Source organism: Lolium rigidum, chromosome 1 (genome assembly GCF_022539505.1).
Source record: "Lolium rigidum isolate FL_2022 chromosome 1, APGP_CSIRO_Lrig_0.1, whole genome shotgun sequence".
NCBI lineage: Eukaryota > Viridiplantae > Streptophyta > Magnoliopsida > Poales > Poaceae > Lolium > Lolium rigidum.
In genome coordinates, this window is record NC_061508.1 from 129,824,685 (window position 1) to 129,851,423 (window position 26,739).

Genomic DNA, 26,739 nt, shown 5'->3' on the forward strand with positions numbered 1-26,739 from the left:
CGGTGGTATGCCGGGTCACCACACTACTCCCATCGGGAGCGCTTGTCGCGCACCCGATAAAAAATATGGCAACTTCGCCAACAAAGAATAAAGTTGAAGACATCGGCATCAACAATCAAGATCTTCGAGTAGTACAACTTGAGTCTATGCGTGGCTGCAAGCACCCGCCCATAGACTCGGGGGCTACTCCCATCGGGAGCGCTTCGCGCACCCGAAAGAAAGCGACTTCGACTCTACATCAAGCACAAGATTCAACAGATGATCAAGTCATTCGGCGAAGACAACTTTAGTCCCTGCCCGAAGCTTCACTTCGGCCAGACACTCGGGGGCTACTGACGTGGGCATAACCCTTCGGATACTCGACATTGCCATACCCGGTGCAAACTATGAAGGTGGACCAGCACGAGGACTCGACAAGCTGGACCTGCACGCGCCTCAACTTGGACTACAAGGAAAGAAGACTCCAATATGAATCCTACTAGGACTCTTGTAAACCCTAGCTTGGCTGATATATAAAGCCGGGCAGGGGCACCCCTTAGGGACACGCACAATCGAAACATAATTTTAGAGGCAACACGCCTGAGACACCGCAACCCGCGGATTAGAACTAGACTAGATCCAACAACTCCGCCTATGGCGGCCCCTACATACATATATATTCATATAGTGGATTGCTAGCAGGACGTAGCGATCCTCCACCGTGGGGACGTGAACCTGGGTACGTCGTGTACCGCCTCGCTCCCGGAACTTCCATCGTCGCCTTTCTCTAAAACCCAAGCCCCTCATGGTGGGCATTGCCGAGGAACCGCCTCGTCAATTGGCGCCGTCTGTGGGAATCTCCGGCCGTTGCCGCCGCGGATCCGCCCCGCGCCGGCTAATCTCCGGCCGCGCCCAGGGCCTCCAGTCGCCGCCGCCGCGGATTCGCCCCGCGCCAGCCCGTCTCCGGTGGCGCCCGCCTCACCTGCACCCGCCGCCACCGACGCCACCACTCGAATCGGCCGCCCAAGACGTGGTGACTGCTGAAGGCACCTCCATCGCTCGGGCTGGCCACTCCTTCTCCGACCGGTTCCGCCAGATGCGCAAGGGATTCCGCCAACCGCGCCTCCTCGAACTCGTGCTCGCCCCGCCGCGACGGACCCTCCATGGACGTCCTCCTCAAGCTCCTCCTCGATCTTGCCACACGCCGGCGCAGCGGTACTCCTCCCTTCTCGACCGGATGCCCGGCTCGCCCGCTGCCGCCGGAGCCGGTTGTGGACGACCTTCTCGAGGAGACGCGCCGCCGCCTTCACCGTGTGCTCTCCCGAAGCGTGCCTCGCATCCTAATATGACAATATGTTAAGAACTCTTAATATCATATATATTTTCAATATAAATTTAGCAATGGCCCACAAAGAACGCGCCATAGGAATCTGATCAATTAGTACATGTTGATTCTCTCTAGGATGGATTATTATGCAGCAAAAGGTCTAGTTTAGAATATTCCACTTCACAAAGTAATTAATGTGCAAGAGAATATTCATTAGTTAAACATAAGAGAAGCAATAATTCAAGAACAAGATTTAGGCTCATACATTTTGGGAGCTTCCAACCACTTTGCTCAATGAACTGGCTGAGGTACATCACACCGACATTAAACTTCCTACTGGCCAGAGTGTATTAGCCCTGATTGGAGCCACTCAACAGCCAATACGTCTAGTGCTGTAAAGCCATCCTGTTACCAAGGGATAGTTCTGGTGAGAAAAGTTTAAAAGTGATAGCCTAATTTGGGGTAAGGCAAATGTGAGAATATAATAGTAATACTGCTGAGACTCTTGTAAACATGTAAGAAAATGCTGTCATAAATTTAGCTTACCTTAGCAATTAATAATGATGCTGAAACATGTTATTTAACACCCAGAACGTCTAAATAAGTGAGTTGTCAGATTTAGGGATAATTCGAACTGGAAAAGATAAAGCTTATGTTTTACCACTTCTGCTGAGAAGACCGTTAAACACCTGCAGAATCACAAGAGCGGAGCAAACATACAAATTACTCTCTGTGATATGAACCAAGATGTGCAAAGCAGGACAGCAAGCCCACCTCACAGCAAAAGGAAACACACCCCACAGAGCTAAGAAAGTGAGGACATATTTAGAACTTGTTTATAAATTATATCAATAAAAAAAGAACGGTGTGTGTATAAAAAGAAAAGATGCACACAAACAGATCTGCTAATGTGAGAAATTTGTGCCTAGTAGCACAAGAAAAAGTGGTGACTAAAACAATAATATATCCTCCATTACATATTTATCCCTGGCCAGATAAATCACCAGATAACACACTGAAGCACCAAGAAATTCAGTATCATGATAGAAATGAAGCTAGATACCATGGTAGTCTGATCACAAACACGTGCTCACAAAAATCTACACCATATGCTCATCACCCAATTAGGAGACAGTAGCAACGATATGCCCACAAATTAACCGTATAGAGCAGGAGACATCTTACACTTTAGAGCTAGTATAATAAATATAGGCAAATTACGAGCCAATGACTTATGGCTACCAACCTCGTCCCCTCCCGCTTATATTATTTCAGGATGATATCAACATGTTATTTCTCTCACATGGACAATTATTCTGTCCAAACAGTTAGTAATCATTCAGCTAAAAAGGGAGAAAATAACATTGGTGTAACATATACTGCAAACAATCATGAGGAGCAATAATGCTTATAGAGCTAAGAATCTCTAAGTCACCTGAGTGGCTGAGTGAGTGATATTTGACTTTGTAGCTTGAAGTGACAGCTATTCTTCTTTTCCTTCAGGCCACACAAAAATCCAACCCATGGGAGATCCACCAATGACATAAGACATTTCACGTGTCCGCACAACTGATTGGTACGGTTAGCTATCTCACTTGTATTGTATTGGCTTTAAGCTGAAACCACACTGCATCAAACGAAAATAGATATGATAAAGAGACTGCTACATTGAAATGGAGTAAATGGAGAGCCATGTCCTAAACTTTGCAAGTAAGAATAATTCCAGCTGGTCTGAACTCAAGTGCAAGAAAAACTATAACCACCTGCAGATAAAATAACAACTGTAATTTGCTATGAGTTACATACATCCAAATATTTTGCCCATAGGGAACGAAAATTATGATGGCGCCATATTTCTCATATTACAAAGGACAATTTGATTTTGATCTTTCAAATTTCATCCTTGGTGTTAAATTAGTTCAAAAACAATAACTTTCTGTACCTTCATGATTTTCACATAAACATGTATACTGAAAGACCATCAAACCTAAGAAAACACGAAGTTTCCAGGATTCACTTCGGTGTGGTTTCTATCATCTGAGCACTCATTTGGATACATCTAGGAACTATTGTGATTTGATCTCTATACATAGTTACCTAAAAAAGGCTGAGGATTGCACGCTTAAACTATACAAGTGATGAACCTCAATAGTTCATTTATACTTTGTATGTATAATGATCGGTACTGAAAAATGTAGTGTTTCATCAAGATTGCTATTTGTCTACTTTCGTCAACAAACCCTGGCCAAAGAGAACCAAGCAAGGCCTAGCTCGTCACTTCATATCATCTACTATTCTTGGTCAGACATGATTCATACCACTTATTTGTTTCCATGTGTATAGAAACATAAGCCATTTGGAGAGCAAGCCTTACCATATGTCAACCCAGTGCCAAGGTAAACAAAGATAGACGAGATATTGCTTTGCCTGCAAGAGAATAGGAGAATAGCAAAGCTTCATCAAACGAAAGATAGGTAGGTGAAGTAGATAACAAGTTAGAGATCACTTCATGCAATTTGGTAATGCAAGACAAAATTATAAGGACAAAGCTCTTAGTGACAGTTAGTAAATGTTTACCAGCACCCAAGTTGTTGTACTTGGCTACATAGTGTGTGATGGAGGATGCAAGAGGCAAAGAAATAGGATTGAAATGTCTCACCTTCTACCTACCAGACCGCGGGGCTCGGCCTGGAAGCTCTCTCTGCACCCCAAGGGGAAATCAGAAAGGAAACTGCAAATAGAACACAAGATGGCACAACATATAGGTTAATTACAGATATGTAAGAAAAACACTATTAAAGAAAGTAAACCCTTACGCAATATGAAGAACATTGTATATAGCAGGAATGCCAGATGATTAATCTGGAGCACCAGAAGGGTGTAAACCTTGTCAAGAAAACCCTATAACTGAATCATATAATGTCTTGTTCATGCGAAGAAACATACCTCTTGAGACGAGCAGAGAAGCACGACCAGCAAGTAATTTTAACATTTAAATTGGCAGGCAAGATCATGTGATTTACTTGGTATTTAGTACATAATACTCTAAAAGTTGAGGCTGAAATGACAAATGAATACATGGGCTTGCTATATAAAAAATCCCCAAACCTGAATTTATGCATGGAACTGAACAATGTTGAAAGCCTAAATCCTAAATCATTGTATACAAGAACCAAAGCTGATTATGCATGAAACTGAACAATGCTAAAATTCTGGAGCCTAGCTTCTCCACAGAAGAATATTGGTACATATGTTATTTAATCTAGTGCACATATAGCTTAATTATGTCAATGGAAAGATAACTGCGTAGATAACCACGACTGATATATAGGCGCTGCACAAGAACATTTTATCTTTAGCATTTGCCCATACATATCTATTGCCGCATTGGCCATTTAGCTCACAGGAAAAGCAACTCGAGTAAAAAGCTTAAAACCTCATATATTAGTAAAGAATTGTCAGATTTGCTGAAAAAACTCATTCAGGCTTCAAAATCAAGGGTGTAATGTATAGTAATCTCAAATATGATTATTTGGAAAGAAAATACATATGGAAGTGGAATTCAAAGGATAAATTGTGAAAAAAGACTACCGGGCAACAATTTATGAAGTAGTAACTCAAGCAACATGTAGAGAACGCCATCAAAAAGACATCAATCAGCTATGGTTCCTTTTTAGATTATTCTCACCTGGAAAAACAAAATTAGAGGATAAGCTCCCACCACTTTGTGACTAATAATGGCACTTGATACTACTTCCACAACTACTGTTTATTGAATTAAATATTATTCACCAACACAGAATGCACATGTAGTAGGAATCGTTTAGTTAGGTGAATGTAGGGGTTGCCAAGAATCAAGCGAGATACAACAACTATATATCGACAGATCACGTTGTCAAAAAATATACTGACAGACCTCATCGGTTCACACCCCTTCTCTCGTTCAGCGGCATCAAGGGGCATCCGGGTAGTGTGGAGCTGAGGACGGTGATAGCTACTACGGGCACTCCCTCGGCTCGCACCCTATGCTCCTCCATTCCCTGCCACCCCGCCCTCGTCCATGAGAAAGAGGGGGGAAAGGAGAGTGAGAGTAGAGAGACGGAGAGGAAAATACAGAGAGAGGAGGGAGAACCAAACCTGAACCAATTCAGCCCGTACACTGAAACAACATATGACCAGCTCGGCCTCACCTCCTCCATCTCCGCAACCCAAGGATCCCACTCAACCACATCCTCGCCTCCATGGCCGTGGAGCCACCCGGTTGCTTCCTCTTCTTTACCCGACGCTGCTGCCCCAAGACCTGATCCTCCGTGATGGGCTCCTGCCCTCGCTCCGGTGGACGCTCCCCGCGTCCTCGTCCGGGCCGCTCCCGTCGCTCGACGCGCTGCCTTCCGCCGGCCGCCGCAGCTTGCTCGGGGTCCTTGACGCGGCATGCCCCATCGGCGCCGGCAACTCCACCGTCACGTCGTTCCCTTCGCCGCCCGCGCCGCCGGCCTATTCCTCCTCGGCGCCTCCTCTCGCCCGCCGCTCACCCTCTGCGCCGCCACCATTCACCGGGATGCGCTCGACTCGGAGCAGCAAGAACGGGAGATATTTGGAAGGAGGAAGGAGACGAATGATTGGAGGATGGGAGAGGATGTGGATTCACCGATCTAGGTTTTCACCCCACAGAAAAACGAAGGCGACGCGAGTGAGCAGTAACTAATGCCTCTCGCAGCCGGCCCCGCACGAATCCAGGCCCAGACGTCATACACCCTCAACGAGCAGCGGTGGGTGAGAAAAGATTCACTGAATCGGACGGCTGTAGGTAAAAGTGAGAACCAAAATTACTGTGCTGGGTGAAACGAACGGACCAGATGGATTTTCCCCCTTTGGATAGCTTGGTTGGCCGGGTAGTGTTTCAACATTTATAGGAAGAATCTAGAAAATTAGAAAGTACATCCTTCAAATAAGTGTGGCAACTTCATCTAATTATAGATGTACCTAGATACATTTTAATATCTAGACACATCGATATCTAGATAAAGCTGCTACACTTACTTTAAGGTAATTACACTTTTAGATCTTAAAGTTACCCTGACCGGATTCAAAAACATGTTTTTTTTAGGGAGAAAAAACCCGCTATATGAGAATTGAGAATAGACCAATTCCAGCCCATATGTGAACTGAGTTCAGTATACCATCATAGCCAGTGGCCCAGTGGCTTGGAAAAGCCCGTTGTTGGTACAGAAATCCGCTCCCATCGACCATCGTTCCCCGGCGGCGAACACCCCCTCTCTTCCCGGTGGCGGGGACGACAGCAAGAAAGCCGGCATGAGCGTATTCGGCGGCGATAGCTGGGCGCGTGAATCTCAGCAGCGCAAGCGCCGCCTGGACGACCTCATGCTCCCTGCCGCGGCCACCTCCCCCTCATCTTCCTCTCCGTCTGCATCTGGTTCCTTCAAGAGGCTCTCAAGCGGCAAGTTCGCCTGCCTCGTCTGCCCCCACCGCCCCGTCCTCGACTCCTCTCTCATGCTCTCGGTAAGCCAGTAGGTCCCTCGGAATTATTCTCCCTAATCCGTCGTTGTTGATTTTGTTTAGATTGTAGATGATCCATGCTTCATGGTTTCGTGTGTCTGTAACCGATGCGTCATGCGTTAGTCACAATTGCCTCGTGCGTGCTCATATGTCTTCCGTTAGCATAAGCTGGTATTTGGCCATTCGGGTGATCGCGTCACGATATGTGTCACACATACTCCTGTTTAGAAAAGAGTTCAGAATTCAGATTGATTTTGGACTTCAGTGGCCGTACGCCACTGTGGCACTACGAGTGACCTCTTCGGTGTAGATAAAACTGATGTAAAGTTTCAGTGGCGGAGCTTGAAGAATAACCATGGGTGGGCCAGCCTACAAGAAAACCTAAAAAAAATGTTGTCAAACATTCCACTTCTCTAAGGCCCTTTCCATTGTTGTTACAATTTGTAAAATTGGAAAATAAATTCCGAAAGATCAATTTTGGACTTCAGTGGCCTGTACGCCACTACAGCACTACAAGTGACCTCTTCGGTGTAGATAAAACTGATGTAAAGGTATTTTCAGTGGCAGTGCGTGCTAGAATTCAAGTGTTGTGTTGTCAATGCTTCACAATGACTTAAACGTATAGAGATTTATGTCTAAAATATAAATAGTTTGAGTTTGGGCAAGGTGTGATGTCATCTGATATCAAAGCATTATGTGTAAGTGTTAAAAAAAATGGGCCAATATGCCGATTTGTCGTGAATCGTGGGGTAAGTGATAAGATTACAGCATATTGGCCGAATTTATCGCCTGAGGCCGATATATTGGTATGACGGACGGTTTTTTCGGTCGATATAGCTCGGGTTTCACCACTTATCGGGTATCTTAGTTCAGTTTATCGGTGTGTCAGCCGATTTATCGGCCTGTAGTCTTGTCGAACTATACATTAGCTCAATTTTTGCCATTTTTGTTAATTCAAAGGCAAGGGCTCAAGTCTCAAGGTAGTACTTGTGTCCAATACTCCAATGTTGTTTTCACACAGTATATTTTAGTTTTTTTAGTGCTGGGTAAATAGTCGATCGATAAATCGATTAATTGGCTGTGCCATGCCACAATTCTGTCGTGCTATGCGGCTCTATTCTGTCGGCTGAACCCACTAACCACCACTTGTTATTTTGTCGAGCTATGCGGCTATATTCTGTCGCACTAAATTTCATGCGCCACAGGTATTATCACGTCTTTGCGTCTAAGATAAACCCAGCCTGCATGGACCTTGCAAAATCTTTTTTATGAAGCATCTGTGGAATTTCATGCTATGTGAGTCGTAGGTGCAATGGGTGTTGTTGGTCTAAGAAATTTAAGTACCTTGTGAGCCCAATTCTGGCTTATTTTTCAATGAAAGGAATTGAATTTTTCTTTTAGAAACACAACAGCATTGCTTTTCATATATTAAGATAGGATGAACAAAAACTGAAGGAGCTTTTAGCGTAACGCAAAACGAAGAGAAAAGTTAAAAAAAAAAGCAGCACAAAAAGAAAAGGGTAACTAGAGCTAACTATCTGAACATACACAGGACGTAACAGAGGTAACGATCCACTCAGCCTGGGTCTTCGGTGTTCGAGTTAGTCCTTGCGCCCGAGCCCACAGAGTGGCTCATCAATAATCTGACGATAAATCTGCCGCACTGAACAAAAGCGGCTGTTGAAAATGCACGCGTTACGTTCCTTCCACAGTGACCACCATATGAGGATGACAAGAGTGTTCCAATGCTTGTGGACTTGGCACGGGAAGCGTTTGGAGTTGGAAGTGCACCAATCAGACAGGGATGTAGTTGCAACGTCGGCGCCATCTCAGGTTGGAGCTCCGCATGCATCAACATCTGCTTCCAACTCCAATAGTGAAAGGGCAGGAGGCCAGCATGTGAGGTGCAGTTTCAGGTCGGCTGAAGCACAATTGGCAAGTGGAGCAGAAATGCCATCCCTTCTTGGCGGTTGTCTGCAGTTTTAGCTTTCCCTTGGATCGCCATCCAAGCAAAGAAGCGTGATTTGAGGGGAGCGAAGGTATTCCATATAAGGCCTTATTCGTTTAATCCATGCGAGCTATGGATTGATATATGGATTGTGGCCCACTCCTGGATGCCCAGCCCAGCAATGTACCTTTTCCACCGAACAAAATCATGGTCTTCGTTTACTCCCGGACGGTATAATTTGCCCGACCAATCCCGTCAATCTTGCACAACTCGGTATGGAAAGAAATAATCCCCACACTACCTGTGGAATAATTTCCATGACGTGAGGCACAGATTGGTCCTGCTCCCTTCATCTCCCCTGCCATTTTTAACCATGCACAGAAGAGGCATAAACGAATATGCTCCGGAAGACAAGGATTATAGATGGGATCGACGGAAGGGGATTAGCAAGGATTGGGTGACAGCTCTGGATTAACGCAAGCCGTGTCTGGATCATATCCATGCTGGGATTCAATCGCTTGTAACCGATCGAGGTCTAATACAGCACATCCCCACAAACTCCAAGCTATAGACAGGTTTGACAGGGAACTCCCCATTTGCATTCCAGTGCCAAGATAAACTGTCAGGATGAGTCAGATCAAGTTGAAAGGAGTGAATCTTTTCCCATATCCAAATGAATTCCTGCAGAACTTCTCTTTTCCCATATCCAAAGGAATAGAATGACAAGTTGGTCCTTGGATTTCCTCTTTTTTTAGTTTCCCTTAGAAAGTATATTCTACGATGAGAAACCTAGGAGCAGTATGAACCTTTTGTTTTTTGGTTCATCTGGTCGAACGATTTAAATTGTTACCACATGTTATTTGATTTTCATTGCGTTTTAAATGAACAGATGCACATCAAAGGTTCACGTCACATTGCAGCAGAATCTAGGCTAAGGGAGAAAGAATTATCAAGGCAGCAAGAGATAAGCAAGAGATTGGCCCTTTCTTCAGTACCTTCCGTTTCAAAGTACAGCAGTAATCAACATCCTAGTGTTAGGGCTGGTGATATGAAAGAAAAGCCATTAATTGAGCAGACTCGAAGGGCTATTTTGGAAGCACAGTCAACCAGATTCAACAACTTCAGTGCCACCAAGGAATCTCATGACTTGAAGAGGACGGGAAATGCTTTGTACCGTTATTCCCAGGTTGCTCATTCTGGTGTTCCATTGGAAGAATGTGCTGAAAATACCGCGTCTGTTGAATCTAAAAATATTGAAGGAGGGCCGTTTACAGACAATGAAACACCAAGGAAGGTGCTTTCAGAGTGGGAAGTAGATATTAAAAAACGCCAGGAGCAAGAACTCAGGTTCACCGCTTCAGGATGGAAACGGGACTGCCATGGAAAATGGTACAAAGATGAAGATGTGAGTATTTCCTTGGCCTGGTACTGTCTTTCGTTAAGCTAACAGTATATATAAGACTGATTCTTTTGCTTCTGTATGTTGTTAAGCCTGTTTACACTTGAGGCTGAAGCCTCGTAGTGTGCATCACATTGTCAGCCAGTGTACATCAGTCATCACACTGTTGTGGCTGACAGTTAAAGTGGTATCAATAGATATAATACTGTACATGATTTGTTCTACCAGAGTCCAGGTAGAATATATATTCTTCCCTGCTCTATATGATCCAAACTTGTACCAGTGTATTCTACACACCATATATATATTAAACATCCCTTGCTGGTTTACAGGTTGAATTTGACTCGGACGAAGATGATCCTAACATCTTCCTCGGCTAAGCATACAGGAAGACATTCTGGATGCTTTAGAAACACCAAATTGTCGTTTAAATTCCAGATGAAAGCCAATCAAACCCAAGACTGACACACATCTTGGCGTCGACCAGCATGATTTCCTAGATCATGTCTAACAGATATAATACCTGATTCAAGTTAAGGTGTGCCATTGCTGTTATACTCTCCTTTCTCATCATTATTGGCGTGATACAAAAAAAAGCTGTATATGTTGTGGGCTCACTGAACTGGATGATTGTTTTGTTCGAAGGACCAAAAATGTACAATGGTACTCGAGAAACAAAGTGTCTACTACGGTGTTAGTAGAAAGAAATATATATGTCCCCCACACAACTATCGGAAAAAAGGACAGAGAACCCCCTCAAGTCTAAAATGGAGTACATAATCCCCACATATTTCTAAAACTAGACAGATGACCCCCTAACCCATCATAAGCTGTTTTGGCTGGTCGTTTTGCACACGTGACGAGCAGGTTTGCACCAGTTCAAAACCACTTCTCTCACTATGCATGCATGGTGTGCCCATCAGGGCTCAGGCCATGCCCGATGGAGTCGTTTGGATGCCCTGTTTGTCGTTCTGATGCCGACGTCCACCTCCTAGCAGCGTCCACCTCGTTGTCTGGGAAGGTCTCACCACGAGTCCTGCCTATGTTCCTGCTCCTAGCTTATTCCTCCATGCAAGGCTGGACAAGGACCTCTTGGTAGAGGATCTGCATCTGCTGCTTGGAGGCGGGAAGCCATGGTGGGTCCGTTGGTCGGCAACGGATCTGGATTGCTAGAAGAAAGAAAGACAGGAGAAAAAAAGCTCACTACACCAACACGTGGGTCCATGGTGAGGTGGTAGCACAAGTCAACAATTTTATTTCTTGTCAATAGTAAAACTGCTCTCAAAACCACCTTGCATATCTCCAGGGGTCATTTGTCCGGTTTTAAAAACTTGTGGGGATTATGTACATTTGTACACCATTTTAGACTTGAGGGGGTTCTCTGTCCGTTTTCAGATAGTTGTGTGGGTATGTGTACTTCTTTGGTGTTAATATAGATCAGGAAAATATTTAAATTCAAAGATGTCCATGTATCTGCTGTCAGCCTATTTAAAGATACTACTGAATGTATCATCTTTATCCGTTTTTATTGTTTTGGAGCTTGTAATAAGAAGTCTATGCCGAACAGTTTTTTTTTTTTCGAGAACCCGTAGGAGATCTGCGCGTCATTGTATTAAGTGAGAAAGATAGTTTGAGTTACAAAGGATCCACGTTTGACTGTTTTGGAAGCAGGATCAGCCAACCTCCCTACCTAGCATGCTAGTCTATTCCTCCCCGTAGCCCACGTCTACTAGCTAGCCAGCCATGCCACTCGTCGACGATGAGGTTGATGATGATCGGCGCGGCGTTGTGCTTGTTCTCGAAGATGCGTGCGTTCCTCTCGACCCATAGGCCGCGCAAGGCAAGGGTGATCAGCGAGTTCGCGCCCTTGCGCTCTTATGCCGAACAGTTGTGCTTACTGTTTAATTTAGGCAGCCTGCTACTTGCAAACACTATCATTGAATTTTCATCGTAATCCACATCGTCAAGAAAGAGAAGTAAACCAAATATTTGACGTGCATGCTACTTGCAAAACAATTAGATTTATAAAACCTGACTAAGCAATCAACTTCATCTACCAAAGCATGAATAAGTGTGATGTTAACGATAAAGTTAATCAATTAAGTAATCTCCAATGTACTTATTTTTCCTGTACTTGACAGCTAGGCTAAAGATCTCAAATCTATTTCCTGGTGTGAACGCTGTTCTTTCAAAGAAGTCGATGAACAGCACATACAAGTTATTAAGTTTGGTCATTACCACCAATCACAACTCATAATACCCTTACTTATCCTTCAGAATAGCTGTATACAAACAGAGAGATAATGTTAACAAACAGAGAGATAGAGCTAGTACGTGTATGTTTACATATTATTAGCTGTGTTGTATTACGACTGAACATAATGTAAACCATGTTTTGGGCCAGCCTTTATGGTTTTCAACTTGCAAGTCTTTTTAGGTTGAACTTAATATGGAATAGCTCTGAAGACATGCTTCCTTTCAAGTGCATACAAAGGTCATGAGACAAGCAATTTGCTGCTTGTGTCCTTGAATCCGGGCCTTCCTGGGGTCGTTCCATGTATAATTCCTGTGGATAAACTGTTCAATGTTATAAACTAAAAAAATAGAATTTAATGGGCGAAAATACCAGATATTTGCAAATTCCCATAGGAATCTAAGATAAACTAAAACAGTTTATTTTTTATTCATTTCATCCATTCTTGTCTGCCAGTATACCACGTTAGTTGTTTCAAGAGTAGGTTACAGCTCCATGTTCTATAGCATTTTCCTAATTGCTAGATGGGATATTGTAATGCAGGCCTCATAGTATATGCTAAGCGTGGTCTGCACATCACTTTAGCAATATATAAATTTTGGGGTTGACTAAGCACATGTTTCTTATCCAGCTACAAGCGGTTGAGAGGAAGCTTCTCTTTTACTCGTCATTTTAGATGATATTGGATTACATGCACTCGGCAACATGCTAGTAGTAAAGAAAGTGACGGTGTGGAAGTAAACATACACACGCTAGCTGTATCTCTTTGTTTGTTAATATTACACGGTACTCCATCCGTTTGCATATTACAGGGTATTTATACTTAACATGACCTAAATCAAGGGTTAAAATTAAGGCAACATTACCCTCAGCGTATGTGAGTAAACCAGAGAGTAACATAGACTAATGCTATGCATATTATACTAGTATATGCTACTACCTTCAAAGTACATGGTTTATTAGTGTTAGTAACATACGATACCTCATTTATTATTTTGTAGAGTTATTTTCATTAGGAGGCGCTCACCTCTTTACTATTACTAGTAAAAGGGTGTTTCTCCATTCCAAGCAACATGTTATATAGCACTACGGAGTATTTTTTTTCGATAAAAGTTATATAGCACTATGATGATTACTTGGCTTTTGTCCTTTTGGCTGACTTTTGTATTACTAGTCTATTTGTCCCTGCGGTTGAGCCAATCTTGTTGCTCTTCCTTCAGATATTTCAGACATGTCTATATAACAAGTTTCTTCCTTCAAAATCCTTTGCCACATTCTGTTCTTCACTTTTGCATAGCTTGGCTTGATCGTCTTGTGGAACTTCAAGATGGCAAGTACCAGTTCAGCCGAAGGTGCACGCCAGAATTCCCCTGACAAGGACAAGGTGGTCACTGTCCTGAGCATCGACGGCGGCGGTGTCAGAGGGATCATCCCTGCCACCATCCTCGCCTTCCTTGAAGAGGAGCTGAAAGTAAGATGCTTATTGGTTCATATCTACCTTTTAATCGATCTGCTTGTCTATTGTTTCCTGAGGAACGTTGGCTGTGTTCTGTGAACTCCTGCTTTGTCTCGCAGAAACTGGACGGGCCGGATGTTAGGATCGCAGACTACTTTGACGTGGTCGCTGGCACAAGCACCGGAGGCCTCCTAACGGTGATGCTCACAGCTCCAGACAAGAATGGACGGCCCCTGTTCGATGCCAATGATTTGGCCAAGTTCTACATCGACGAGTCGCCCAAAATATTCCCACAGAAGTAACTAAGCATGCGTGGCAAACCACTAGCTTTCTTTACTGTCCAGCAAAATTATTTGACGGCAACATCAGATCACTCGATTGAGGTTTTATCATTGGTTATATGCATGGTGAACTGGTGATGGTCTTAAGGGTAAGTCGATTGCCATCTTGCAGGAACTCGATCTTCTCCAAGATTGGCACAGCTTTGAAGATGGCTACCGGGCCCAAGTACAACGGCAAGTACCTCCATTCGCTGCTCCGTCAGTACCTTGGTGAAACGAGGTTGGACGGGACGCTAACGAATGTGGTCATCCCAACCTTCGATATCGCATACCTGCAACCGACGATTTTCTCGACCTTTCAGGTACTTCCTCCCCGGAAATACATGATTAGCCTTTGTTTTAGCCTTTGTTTGAACTCAACTTTTTTTTAAAGTTTGAGCAATTTCATAGATTAAAGTAGTAATTAACACCTGTAACACCGAATCTGTTATAAAAGCGACAAGCAAATAACGAAGAACGAAACAAGAACACACGCAGGGGACACAAGATTTAACGTGGAAAACCCCTTCCAACAAAGAAGGGGAAAAAACCACGGGCGCCAGCCAGCAAAACTTCACTATATCGGGAGGTGTTTACAAACGCCGTGGGTTATCTTATAATCTGATAAACCCTAGCCGGCGGCTTACAAGATGTATATATAGGCGGTGCCAACGATCCGTACCGTACCGGGCCTCGCTCCGCTCGTCAGAAGTTAGCCTCCCTTTAGTATATGAATTTGGATCACAATACAACAGAATCGATATCACGAGATCCATTTTGAAATATAGTTTCATAATGTACAAAGGCCATTTATTTTTCTATAAATTTTGGTCAAATTTAGAATAGTTTACTTAGGGAAAAAACTAGACATAAACTTATTTCTGGACAGAGGGAGTATCACCTTAACAGTGAACTGTGCTCGTCACGGTAAAAGAAACTTATGACCTTGTCCGGCGTAGTACTGGTATACATGTGCTTATATAATACTTATATTATCATGGATGGTGCATCTTATTATTGGTTTGTGCTCGATAAATCAGTTCTAGAGAAAAGGAGAGGAATTGAGCCCGTTGAATCATTCTGGTCAAGCTAAGTTCATTGTTGTTCTCACAGTATGTATATATGGATTGTTTCAAGATTTTGTGTTTCTGTAGCTGCATCCTATGGAAAACTGAAGATAGAACTGGAGTATATTATATAACCAACCTAGTTCTATGCATGGTTATTAAAACTTTTATGTAGTCTAACCGTTGACGAACTGCTTAGTTTAATCAGATGAGATTTTGATTAGTTGCTAACTCTGGTCATCCAAGACTCCAGTCCACTATTCCAGGTCATAATGTTTGATAGTGTCGTACTAACGCAGCAATGCAAAACAAGCTTCATGTTAATCAGAAAAGAAGTTTGCCATTGTTTACTCGCAAAAAGAACTTAATGGATTCTAACCAGCTTCATCCATGCATGAACCTCCTGGTATGGACGATTAGTTGAAGCAACATCCTGCAAGAAATGCGCTCCTATCGGACATCACGATCAGCACCTCCGCCGCACCGACGTTCTTCCCTGCTCACTACTTCGAAACCAAAGACGACAAAGGCGACACGAGGTCCTTCAACCTCGTCGACGGCGGCCTCGCTGCCAACAACCCTGTAAGCTAGCGCCACATTATTGCACCATCGCACAACTCATCGCTCCTAAACCTCACTGCATAGACCCTTGCTGTAAACTTGGCATATGTATATGTTCGCCTGCAGACGCTATGCGCCATGAGCCAAGTGTCCCAGGACATCATCCTGGGGAACGGCGAGTTCTTCCCGGAGAGCCCGGTGGACTACGGGAAGTTCATAGTCATCTCCCTCGGCTGTGGGTTGAACCCGAGCGAGAAGTACAGCGCCAAGGATGCCGCCAAGTGGGGGATCTTGAACTGGATCGTCAAGGACGGGACCGCCCCCATCGTCGACATGTTCAACGCAGCTAGTGCCGACATGGTGGACATCCACCTCTCCGTCCTCTTCACTGCCCTGCGCTCCACCAAGCGCTACCTGCGCATCCAGGTACCTATAAGGCTGAACACCGAAAGGAAACTGCGTGAGGAAATTGTTTCTGTTCTCTGCTTTAGGGTTTAGCCGGTGGTAACGATCTGATTAATTTGTAAGTGCAGTATGATCAACTGAGCGGAAGTGCGGGCTCCATTGACGACTGCTCTAAAGCAAACTTGGATAGGCTGGTGGAGATCGGGAATGAGCTCCTCAGGAGCAACGTATCCCGGGTGGACCTGGAGACGGGCCGGAATGTGGAGATGCCCGGCGAGGGCACCAACTCGGAGCAGCTCACCAAGTTCGCAAAGCAGCTCTCCGCTGAGCGAAGCCGGCGCAAGAAGGTGCTTCAAATTAACTAAGCCTTGCTTACCCCATATTGCGCAAGAACGTGCTTCAAGAATGCTCTCAGTGTGTTGAATTCTGTTCCTTTGGTGTAGCTGTTCCATTCTGCTTTGTTCATGTCATAATCATAGTGCTGTAATCTTGTGCAAGAGTTGCAGAATAAAGGTGTTAACTACTGTTTTTATATATTTGTAAAAGTCAGCATCCCGCATATCTCTCAGCCCAATACTCCCCTAATACTCCTCTCTGTCTAATGTTTTTTCCTAGGTCCCAATCACGACGTAGCGATTACATGTGCGACACAATAGCAATTAGCTACGTGGCAGCGAAAATCAGTGGACAAAATCAAAGTTGCCATCTCACGTACCATCTGCTTAAAAAATCATATGACATGGTTGCGGCGCGCAGAGCGACATGGATTGTCACGTTTGCGCAATGGAAATCCCCCCTTTTTAAAACAAGAGAACAAAATTTTATTTCTTTTTTAAAACAAGAGAACAAATTTTTATTTCTATTAGTTAAGCATAAGTTAAAGAGGGTTTTAAGAAAACTTGTATAGACCGAAGCCAACAATAAGCCTACTCTCACGTGACAGACTGAATAGCATAAAACCACCGCATTGGTGACCAAATTTACGAAAAACCACCACTTTACGATTGCGGGACATAAAACCATCACATTTCAAATTTTTTTACCAAACACGCAAATGACGAATTTGCAGCGAATCGACACGGAATCTGACAAGCTGACCCCACCCACTATGCTGAGGTGGTGACGGCCGTTAACGGCCGGTTGGTTTAGGGCCCACCAGTGCGTGGACGTCTCCAAAGAGACGTTTTCCCCTCTGTTCGAGTCCTCCCGCTCAGTCTCTCCTCTCCCGTCACTCTCTCGTTCTGCCCCCGCCGCTATTCTTGCCGGCGCCGCCGCTATTCTGCCCGCAGCCGGCCGTTAATGCCCAGTTGGAACGATGGCGAGTCGTCGAGCACGGCTCTTTCCTGGCTAGGGGTAAGTAGGTCGATTCATCCGCTGCATCTAGGGTTAGGGTTTCGGCAGATTTGGGAACTTTGATTTCTACTCGATTTCCTCTCCTTTTCTGGTCGATTTGGTGGAATTGAGAAGGTTTTGTTTGTAATTAGGACTTCGCACCTATGGACTACTGCCCAGACAGCTGGGATGAACCAACATTCACGGGGTTGGTGGCAGGTTGCCCGGAGGTGTGCCGCCTCCACCAGAAGGAGCTGGTGAAGCGTGTCGCTTTTGAAGGAAAGAACACTGGCCATCGCTTCTACATGTGTTCTGTGCAAGGGGTATGTTGCTTATAGTTCCAACTCTGTAGCAGTAGCTCTGTAGCAGTAGCTCTATTTGTAATTTGTTGTATCTTTCAAGAATTGCAATGGACAGAACAAGTACCTCAACAAGTCCATGTTAATTAGATGTAGCTATGTAGTACAAATTGTCCATTTGTGTGAATAATTGCATGTATGCTATGTAGTCCTAAAGAAATAAATAGTTGCATTTGTGTGAATAAATGCAGTGCCTCTGAATAATTGAAATAACAAGCAGTACATCTGAATAAGTCCATTTGTGTGAATAATTCCATGTATGCTATGTAGTACTAATGAAATAAATAATTTTAAGATGTAGTACATTGAGAATTGTGGCTTCCATTCTTGGCTTGATGATGAGTGGCCACAGCCAATGAAGAACACATTGCCGAAGCTGTGGGGAATGTACCATGGCATGCATAATGCACTTCTGGATGAGAAGATTGAGAATGGCAAGCTTGTGAAAGATTTGAATGAAGAGAGGATAAAGGTGGAGAAGAAGTATTCCAACCTGATGGCTGATGTTTCCAAGTTTATGAATGATACTGAGAGGCAGGTTATGCAGGCAAACTATGACAAGATAATGAATGGCAGTGAGGAGGAATAGTTGAGGGAGATAAATACTAAACTTGAAAATGAGCTGATGAAACCCAATGATGAAGTGGCTATGCTGAAGGAGGGCAATATTGCTGATGACAGAAACATGAAGCTGATGGAGGAAGAAACTTTGTTGCTCAAGGATGAGAAGAAGCTAGAGTATCAGCTATCTGATATGTTTTAGTTAAGCAGTGCTAGGAATGACAAGTTGGTCAAGATCAAGCAGATATGTGAGCAGTAAGATGTGACAGTGATGTAGTACTGTCTACCCATAAGTATTTGTGTACTAGTAATTTGTAGCCCTATGAACTGTTAGTGCTGTAGAATTGAACTCTATGTACCTATATTATGAATAGTTAGTTTTGTTCCATTGAACTCTATGTACCCCTATTGTTATGTTGAATCTTGTGTTGTTTTTTAACTCTGTGTTCTTGTTGAACTGTGTGTTGTTCAAAAGTGTGATTACTGTAAGTTTTAGGTCATCTATGATGTTTTAAGAAGCATCGAGGGTTTTCCGAGGGGTATCGACTATTTTAGCTCATATAGATCATGTATGTGGTTTTAAGAAGCCTCGATGGTTTTCCGAGGGGTATCGACTAATTTAGCTCATGTAGACCAGGTATGATGTTTTAAGAAGCCTCGAGGGTTTTCCGAGGGGTATCGACATGTATGATGTTTTAAGAAGCCTCGAGGGTTTTCCGAGAGGTGTCGACCATTTTAGGTCATCGAGAGTCTCTTTGGTTTTTTAAAAGCCTCGAGGGTTTTCCGAGGGGTATCGACCATTTTAGTTCATCGAGAGCATCTATGGTTATTTAAAAGCCTTGAGGGTTTTCTGAGGGTTTTCTATTTTCGTGCCCTCGGTTCCTTAGTTGTAGTCAGTTTTCCCCAGCTCCTTAGTTTTTCCTCAGTTTTCCCCAAGACCTTGTCTGAAACCATCACAGGTGCTGTAACGGCCGGTTTCCCGACGGTTGACCGTTATCTTCTGACTAGTGGGGCCACGTAGAGCCCGCAAAGACACGTCAGACCATCCATCTTTGTTTGACCGTAAGCATCGGCTGTATCCCCGACCAAAACGCGCACGAGTGGGGTTTCGGTATATCGAATGACAAGTGGGCCATGACGCTGATACAAGGGGCAATACACGGGTAGGAATAGATTTTTAAACGGAGCTCTACGAGCGATGGCACGGAGGAGGTGGCTGCCGGGGTGCCGAGATGAGATCGACGTCCACAAAGAACTGCATGAGGCGAGACGAGACGCATTAGATAGATATGAACTAGACGCGTTTAACCATGCAAAGAAGAGAAGAAATGGTCGACGACATCGACGACTACCTCAAAACTTTGACTGGCCGTGTCCGACACGAACGCGAGCAATGTAGAGAAAACTAGTGTCTCCCTTTCTTGGCGTGTATAGATGGGTGCTAGAAGAGTGTGGTGGCGAAGGGAAAGACCTCGCGGTGGTCTGTGGCGTCCAGCATAGCGGGGCGTCGTGGCCGTGCCCACAGCGGCGTGCATGCATGTCCGGCATTGGCATCAACATGTACGTTCGGCATTGGCCTCGGCGGTATCTCTGGTGTGTCAGTGATCGAATGAGGGGACGGGATTGAGGGTGCATCCCGACGGTGACCTAGCAGTGGCGGCGAGCATAGCCGTTCTGACCATGCCGATATCAGCATCGGCATCATTTGGAGGCTGTGGTGCTCGAATCAAGGTGGGATTTGTTTCTTGTACGCTAAAAGTGATTTGAAACAAGTTTCGTGTTGAAGGTTAGGTAACGAAAGTTTGTAACTAAGCCCAAAAATTATACTAGCGCCATGGTGAGGTTCTTTTTGATAGAGCTATACGGTTGGGCAAACTTTTTTGACACTTTTTAGATAGGGTTCCTTGTTGTTACATGTATGTCATCGTGTATGGCAAATTTGGGGTCATTTGGAGATGTTCGAAAAAATCACTTTGCTTAAACGCATGCCGTTTCGTCTCACTGAAACCAGCTTTCCTAACAAGGTGATTTATTCTACCTTCTCTAAATGACCTCAAATTTCATACAGCTGATCTTCTATACATAGATAGATAGATTGTTTCGTTTTTACATTTTTCGAACTTTTTATTTCCCTTTATAATACCCAATTGATTTTCAGGTCAAAACCTCGAAAAACAGCATCATGTATGGCATCATTTTTGCCCCAAATTTCAAATTTTGTGAAACTTTCCCTTTTAGATATTCCTTGTTGTTATATATATGGCATAATGTATGCCAAATTTGGTTAGGTCTCACTGAAACCAGCTTTCTGTAACAAGTTAGGTTTTTTCGACCTTCTCAATAGGGATTTTTTTCTACAAGATAGGTAGATTGTTTCGTTTTTACATTTTTTTGAACGTTTATTTCCCTTTATAATACCCATTTGTTTTCAGGTCAAAACCTCAAAAGTTAACATAAGTAGATGGTGAACCCTTCCAAACTTCAAATACAGAGATAGATAGATTGGTTCATTTATCATTTTTACCGTGAATAGTAATGGCTACAAGAAATCGGTGATGGTTTATCATTTTTTGCGTGAAAAGTAATGGATACAACAAATCGGTGATGGTTTATCATTTTTTCGTGAAAATTAATGGCTACAACAAATCGGTGATGGTTTATCATTTTTTGCGTGAAAATTAATGGCTACAACAAATCGGTGATGGTTTATCATTTTTTGCGTGAAAAGTAATGCCTAAAAGAGTTTATAATTTTTAGCGCGTGAAAATGAATACAGAAAACCGCCCTTTAGCATACTTAGAGAGTGGAAGGTAACCGCCGACAGAGAGAGAGAGAGGGGTTATCCTGCCCGTTAGATCATACGATTAACGGTCGGCGGGCATGATCCGCGTGACATGGGCTAGACCAATCAGGGCAATGTTGCACGTGGGCGAGAATTTGTGGAGGGAGAGGGCAAAACTGAGTAGTATCAAGAAACCAAGGGCACCTGTGTAATAAACAGACTAAGGGATTCAAATATGAGATTTAAAAAATGGAAAATGCGTGTTTTGTACAATGAAACCCATCTTGGCCTATCTCAAACTATTTGCAATACAAATATACATGAGTGTGAGAATTGTGGTCTCATTTAGACAAATATGTTTTGGGAAAAGCTGTTTTGGGAAGGGCTTATTGTGGAAAACCATGCACCTTCATAGCTACTAGGTGATTTGAGAAGGCCTTTGAGAAGTGACAATTTGTGGTAAAACTTGATTGATCTATGACTTATCTATGTTTTGAGAAGTGGCAATTTGTGGTAAAGACTCCATGAGTATGTGCCACTATTTTTCGGAATTTTTTGCACATTAAATGACTCATTTAACTAGTTAATCCCATTTGTTGACTCGTTCTGTTGACCAGCCACTTGAGGGTAAAACTGAGCATATTGCACTAGCCAGTATTAGCACTCAAGGGGAAAACTGAGTACACAAAAAATGCTTGTATAATACTCGAGGTTATACCTGAGTATATCTAAATTTCCAGGGTTAGACTCGAGGACGCGTGTTGCGGTGCAGAAATGGAAGACGTGCAATTGTTGATGCGTAGACGCGGGTCGCGGTGCAGAAGTCGAAGACGTGCAATCGTGGACGCGTGTCGCATTGCAGAAGTCCAAGACGTGCAGACGTGCAGCGGTGGACGCGTAAGACGCGGGTCGCATTAACCACCCCTCGCCTTTATAGACGCCTCCTCCCACTATCTCTGTCACTCTCACTCGCCCACACAACGCCGCCTCTCTCACGTCCCATCATCTTCTCCAAAGCAAAAAACCCTCTCCCTCTCCCTCTCCTCTGCCGGCGAGATGGACAAGGAGAATGCCAATCCCATCGTCCACGGCGCCGTCGGCTCCAAGCGCGACGCCTCCCTCTTCGACGCCGTCTCCTCAACGGACGTCGCCGCCTCCTCCGCCGGTGCATCGTTGGCTGCTGCCGCCGGTCGCGGTCAGATCCCGTCGGGATATGACCCCTACGAGTATGTGTCGTACGTCCCGCCCCCGAACCCCTACGACACCTCCATGGAGGACGCATGGAGTGAGGTAACTACGGTTTGCTTCCTTTTTTGTTTCCCATTCCTTTTTGAACCCTATTTTTGCTGGTGTAGATGGATCTGTAGATGGATGAGTATTGGGCTAATATTTGCGCCGATTTTATTCCATTTTGCTTTGATCCCTTCTTGATTTCGTTTAAGATTTGGGGTTCGGCCGTTCGGTTAATTTATGCAAGTAATAATGGGATCTCAATCGGTTAATTTATGCAAGTAATCATAGGATCTCAATCGGTTATTTTATGCACGAATCAAAAGATATCAACCGTTTAATTTTGCAAATAATCTGGAATGTGTTCAAGTTCAGATCCGGAATTTGTTTCTTTGCCTATGATGAATCGGTGGGCACAAATTTTTACAGGGAGGGTTCAGCGAACCATTGTTGTGTACAAATCTGTTGTGCATGAGGTTTGGTTCGCTGACTACATCCCTGTAGACATATAATCGTGTCCACTCTAACTGAGCCTGCCTCTGTTTTTCCTAACTTTTTTATCATGCACGTTAGTCATCGTTGCAACTCATTCACTAATAGTTCCCGTTTGATATGGATCAGCTGTCTGGCAGCGACGTCGGCAGCGACGACGAGCACCATGACATCAAGACTCGCCAGGTGCCTGCGGAGGCCGCAGGTCGGCCAGTACGTCTCCTACTTCACCAAGGGTGTCTACAGGTGCCCTTTCTGCACTAGGAGGCTCGGCGGCACTGACTTCAACTGCCTCCTCACGCATGCCGAGAACATCGGCAACACCAACCCCAAGGTCGGAGCGTCGGTGAACCCCCACTCCTTCCGCGCCAAGCACATGGCAATCGGCATGCACCTCCGCAGCATCCTGCGGGTGGAGATCTCCACCGGGCGCATGCCTCCGCTCAAGCCCAAGGTTCCCAAGGGGAGCAACAAGTGGAGGCAGAGGCAGATGGGGTAGGCGGAGTCCTGGACGTGTGCTGCTGCTGCCTCCTATTTTGTTGCTAGCTAGGGATTCCTTGTTGTTATGTTGTTAGTATGATGGTGCTGTCAAGAACCTCGAACCTGTTACTATGTTTGGCTGCTGTATGCAGCTTATTATCTAGGGAGGGATCCCTATTATCTATCCCTATTCTACTATATGACCGTGTGAATTTATCGTACATTCCCTGTAGATTTGCTTCTAGATTTAACTACATACATATGGACCAGATGGAGTACTAGATTGGGCTCCCTACTAGATTTGCTGCAATATTGGGCAAACAACGAGGGCCAAAAGGCACAAATAATAATTGAAGAAAGACAGAAATGCAAGCTTCCCTAGATTTGATACTAATTATGTGAAAAAAGGCAGAGAGAAGGAGGCGGAAAAGGTACTCTTAAAAGGGAAAATGCCAATTTGGGCCGAGAGAGACAAAACCCAGCTCCTGCTCACGTCCAACCAAACGCTATCTCGTCCTGTCCCACGCGGTCCCTTTCTACCAGCCCCACATGATGCGGGCCCACACGACGCGGCCCCACACGTCAGCACGGAACGGTCAACTAAACGGGAATCCTGCCGTCTGAGCTGCTTCTGCGCGTTTCAAACAAGCACTTGGGGAAAACTGAGGAAAAACTAAGGAGCTGGGGAAAACTGAGCACAACTAAGGACCCGAGGGCATGAAAATAGAAATCCCTTTTTTAAAAGCCTCGAGGGTTTTCCAAGGGGTATCGAACATTTTAGGTCATCGAGAGCCTCTTTGGGTTTGTTAAAATCTTCGAGGGTTTTCCGAAGGTAGGTCATCGAGAGCGTCTATGGTTATTTAGAAGCCTCGAGGGTTTTTCGAGGGGTATCGACCATTTTAGGTCATCGAGAGCATCTATGGTTATTTAAAATCCTCGAGGGTTTTTCGAGGGGTATCGACCATTTTAGATCATCGAGAACCTCTATGGTTATTTAAAAGCCTCGAGGGTTTTCCGAGAGGTGTCGACCATTTTAGGTCATCGAGAGCCTCTTTGGTTTTTTTAAAAGCCTCGAGGGTTTTCCAAGGGGTATCGACCATTTTAGATCATCGAGAGCCTCTATGGTTATTTAAAAGCCTCGATGGTTTCCGAGAGGTGTCGACCATTTTAGATCATCGAGAGCCTCTTTGGGTTTTTTTAAAATCTTCGAGGGTTTTCCGAGGGATGTTGACCATTTTGGTCATCTACAACATGTACACCAATTTGCTCATCTACAACATGTACACCATTTTAAGAGCATCAGTTGGAACATTTTGAAACAGCAACTACCAACATAGTCTCAAACTTAATCTTAAGAGCATCAATTGCAACATTTTGAAATAGTAACTACCAACATAGTCTGAAACTTCACCTTACATCATAGTATCAAACATCATCTTAGAACATAGTCTCAAACATCATTTTAGAACATAGTCTTAACAGGTGCACACATATAGAGTTTCACCCATACAGTACAACGTAGTCTCAAATTTGAAATGACAACATAGTTTGGACCAATGCACTGACAACATAGTCTTAAACATGCTTAAACATGCCAAATTCATCAGATTATGCATCAGGAGCAGGGGCAGGTGGATCCTGGCGATATGTAAACTTTCCAGAAGTGAGATAGCCCTTCATCCTACCTGTCAGAAGTCTCTTCCTTCTACTAACCCTCCTTGGGGCATCAGGAGCAGAAGTAGTGCTTGTTCTTGGGGCAGAGAATCTTGCAGCTGGTGCTCTAGCAGGTGCTAAAGCTCTTGGAGCTGCTGGTGCTGCTCTTGCTCTTGGAGCTGCTGGTGCTGCTCTTGCTGTTGGAGCTTCTGGTGCTGCTCTTGCTCCGGAGGTGCTAGTGCTTGATGGCGTGTAACTCACACGTTCGTTGGGAACCCCAAGAGGAAGGTATGATGCGCACAGCAGCAAATTTTTCCTCAGAAAGAAACCAAGGTTTGTCGAACCAGGAGGAGCCAAGAAGCACGTTGAAGGTTGATGGCGGCGGGATGTAGTGCGGCGCAACACCAGAGATTCCGGCGCCAACGTGGAACCTCGCACAACACAACCAAAGTACTTTGCCCCAACGAAACAAGCGAGGTTGTCAATCTCACCGGCTTGCCGTAACAAAGGATTAGATGTATAGTGTGGATGATGATTGTTTGCAAAGAACAAGAAAGAAAGTATTGCAGCAGATTTGTATTTCGGATGTAAAAGAATGGACCGGGGTCCACAGCTCACTAGAGGTGTCTCTCCCATAAGATAGCATGTTGGGTGAACAAATTACGAGTCGGGCAATTGACAAATAGAGAGGGCATAACAATGCACATACATGACATGATGAATATTGTGATATTTAATTGGGCATTACGACAAAGTACATAGACCGCTATCCAAAGCATGCATCTATGCCTAAAAAGTCCACCTTCGAGTTATCATCCGGACCTCTTCCAGTATTAAGTTGTAAAACAATGAGACAATTGCATTAAGTATGGTGCTTAATGTAATCAATAACTACATCCTCGGACATAGCATCAATGTTTTATCCCTAGTGGCAACAAGTACATCCATAACCTTAGAGGTTTCTCGTCACTCCCCGCATTCACGGAGACATGAACCCACTATCGAGCATAAATACTCCCTCTTGGAGTTAAGAGCAAAAACTTGGCCGAGCCTCTACTAATAACGGAGAGCATGCAAGATCATAAACAACACATAAGTAATAGATTGATAATCAACATAACATAGTATTCTCTATCCATCGGATCCCGACAAACACAACATATAGAATTACGGATAGATGATCTTGATCATGTTAGGCAGCTCACAAGATCCGACAATGAAGCACATGAGGAGAAGACAACCATCTAGCTATCGCTATGGACCCATAGTCCATGGGTGAACTACTCACTCATCACTCCGGAGGCGACCATGGCGGTGAAGAGTCCTCCGGGAGATGAATCCCCTCTCCGGCAGGGTGCCGGAGGTGATCTCCTGAATCCCCCGAGATGGGATTGGCGGCGGCGTCTCAGTAAGGTTTTCCGTATCGTGGCTCTCGGTACTGGGGGTTTCGCGATGAAGGCTATTTGTAGGCGGAAGGGCAGGTAAAGGGGCGTCACGAGGGGCCCACACCATAGGCCGGCGCGGCCAGGGCTTGGGCCGCACCGCCCTGGTGTGTCGCCACCTCGTGGCCCCACTTCGACTCTCCCTCGGTCTTCTGGAAGGTTCGTTGCAAAATAG

General features: G+C 44.5%; 1 protein-coding gene, 1 long non-coding RNA gene and 1 pseudogene across 3 annotated transcripts; 2 read left to right on the forward strand and 1 right to left on the reverse strand.

The window, feature by feature from the left end:
- Positions 1-2,822: 2,822 nt before the first annotated feature.
- On the reverse strand, positions 2,823-4,027 carry LOC124682353. Its single transcript, XR_006996264.1, has 3 exons — positions 3,966-4,027; positions 3,681-3,733; positions 2,823-2,933 (listed from the first exon to the last, which is right to left on the reverse strand). It is a non-coding gene; the product is annotated as an uncharacterized LOC124682353 (long non-coding RNA).
- Positions 4,028-6,546: 2,519 nt separating this feature from the next.
- On the forward strand, positions 6,547-10,898 carry LOC124682362 (sodium channel modifier 1-like). 2 transcript variants are annotated; one of them, XM_047217056.1, is made up of 3 exons: positions 6,547-6,826; positions 9,661-10,196; positions 10,503-10,898. In XM_047217056.1, exons 1-3 carry the CDS (start codon positions 6,620-6,622, stop codon positions 10,633-10,635), a joined length of 876 nt encoding a protein of 291 aa, XP_047073012.1. In that variant the 5' UTR covers positions 6,547-6,619; the 3' UTR covers positions 10,636-10,898. The 2 variants fall into 2 exon arrangements, with proteins under 2 accessions (XP_047073012.1, XP_047073020.1); XM_047217064.1 differs by having other exon boundaries at positions 6,551-6,826; positions 9,661-10,176.
- A 2,853-nt stretch (positions 10,899-13,751) lies between these two features.
- LOC124651638 lies at positions 13,752-16,739 on the forward strand (annotated as a pseudogene).
- Positions 16,740-26,739: the final 10,000 nt, after the last annotated feature.

What these genes read in the sequence shown, in the direction of transcription:
- LOC124682362 (XM_047217056.1), top strand. Translation starts at nt 6,620, where the DNA reads ATGAGCGTATTCGGCGGCGATAGCTGGGCGCGTGAATCTCAGCAGCGC. An exon ending in ACTCCTCTCTCATGCTCTCG is followed by an intron (nt 6,827 to 9,660) that starts GTAAGCCAGTAG and finishes TTAAATGAACAG; the next exon opens with ATGCACATCAAAGGTTCACG. An exon ending in GTGAGTATTTCCTTGGCCTG is followed by an intron (nt 10,197 to 10,502) that starts GTACTGTCTTTC and finishes GCTGGTTTACAG; the next exon opens with GTTGAATTTGACTCGGACGA.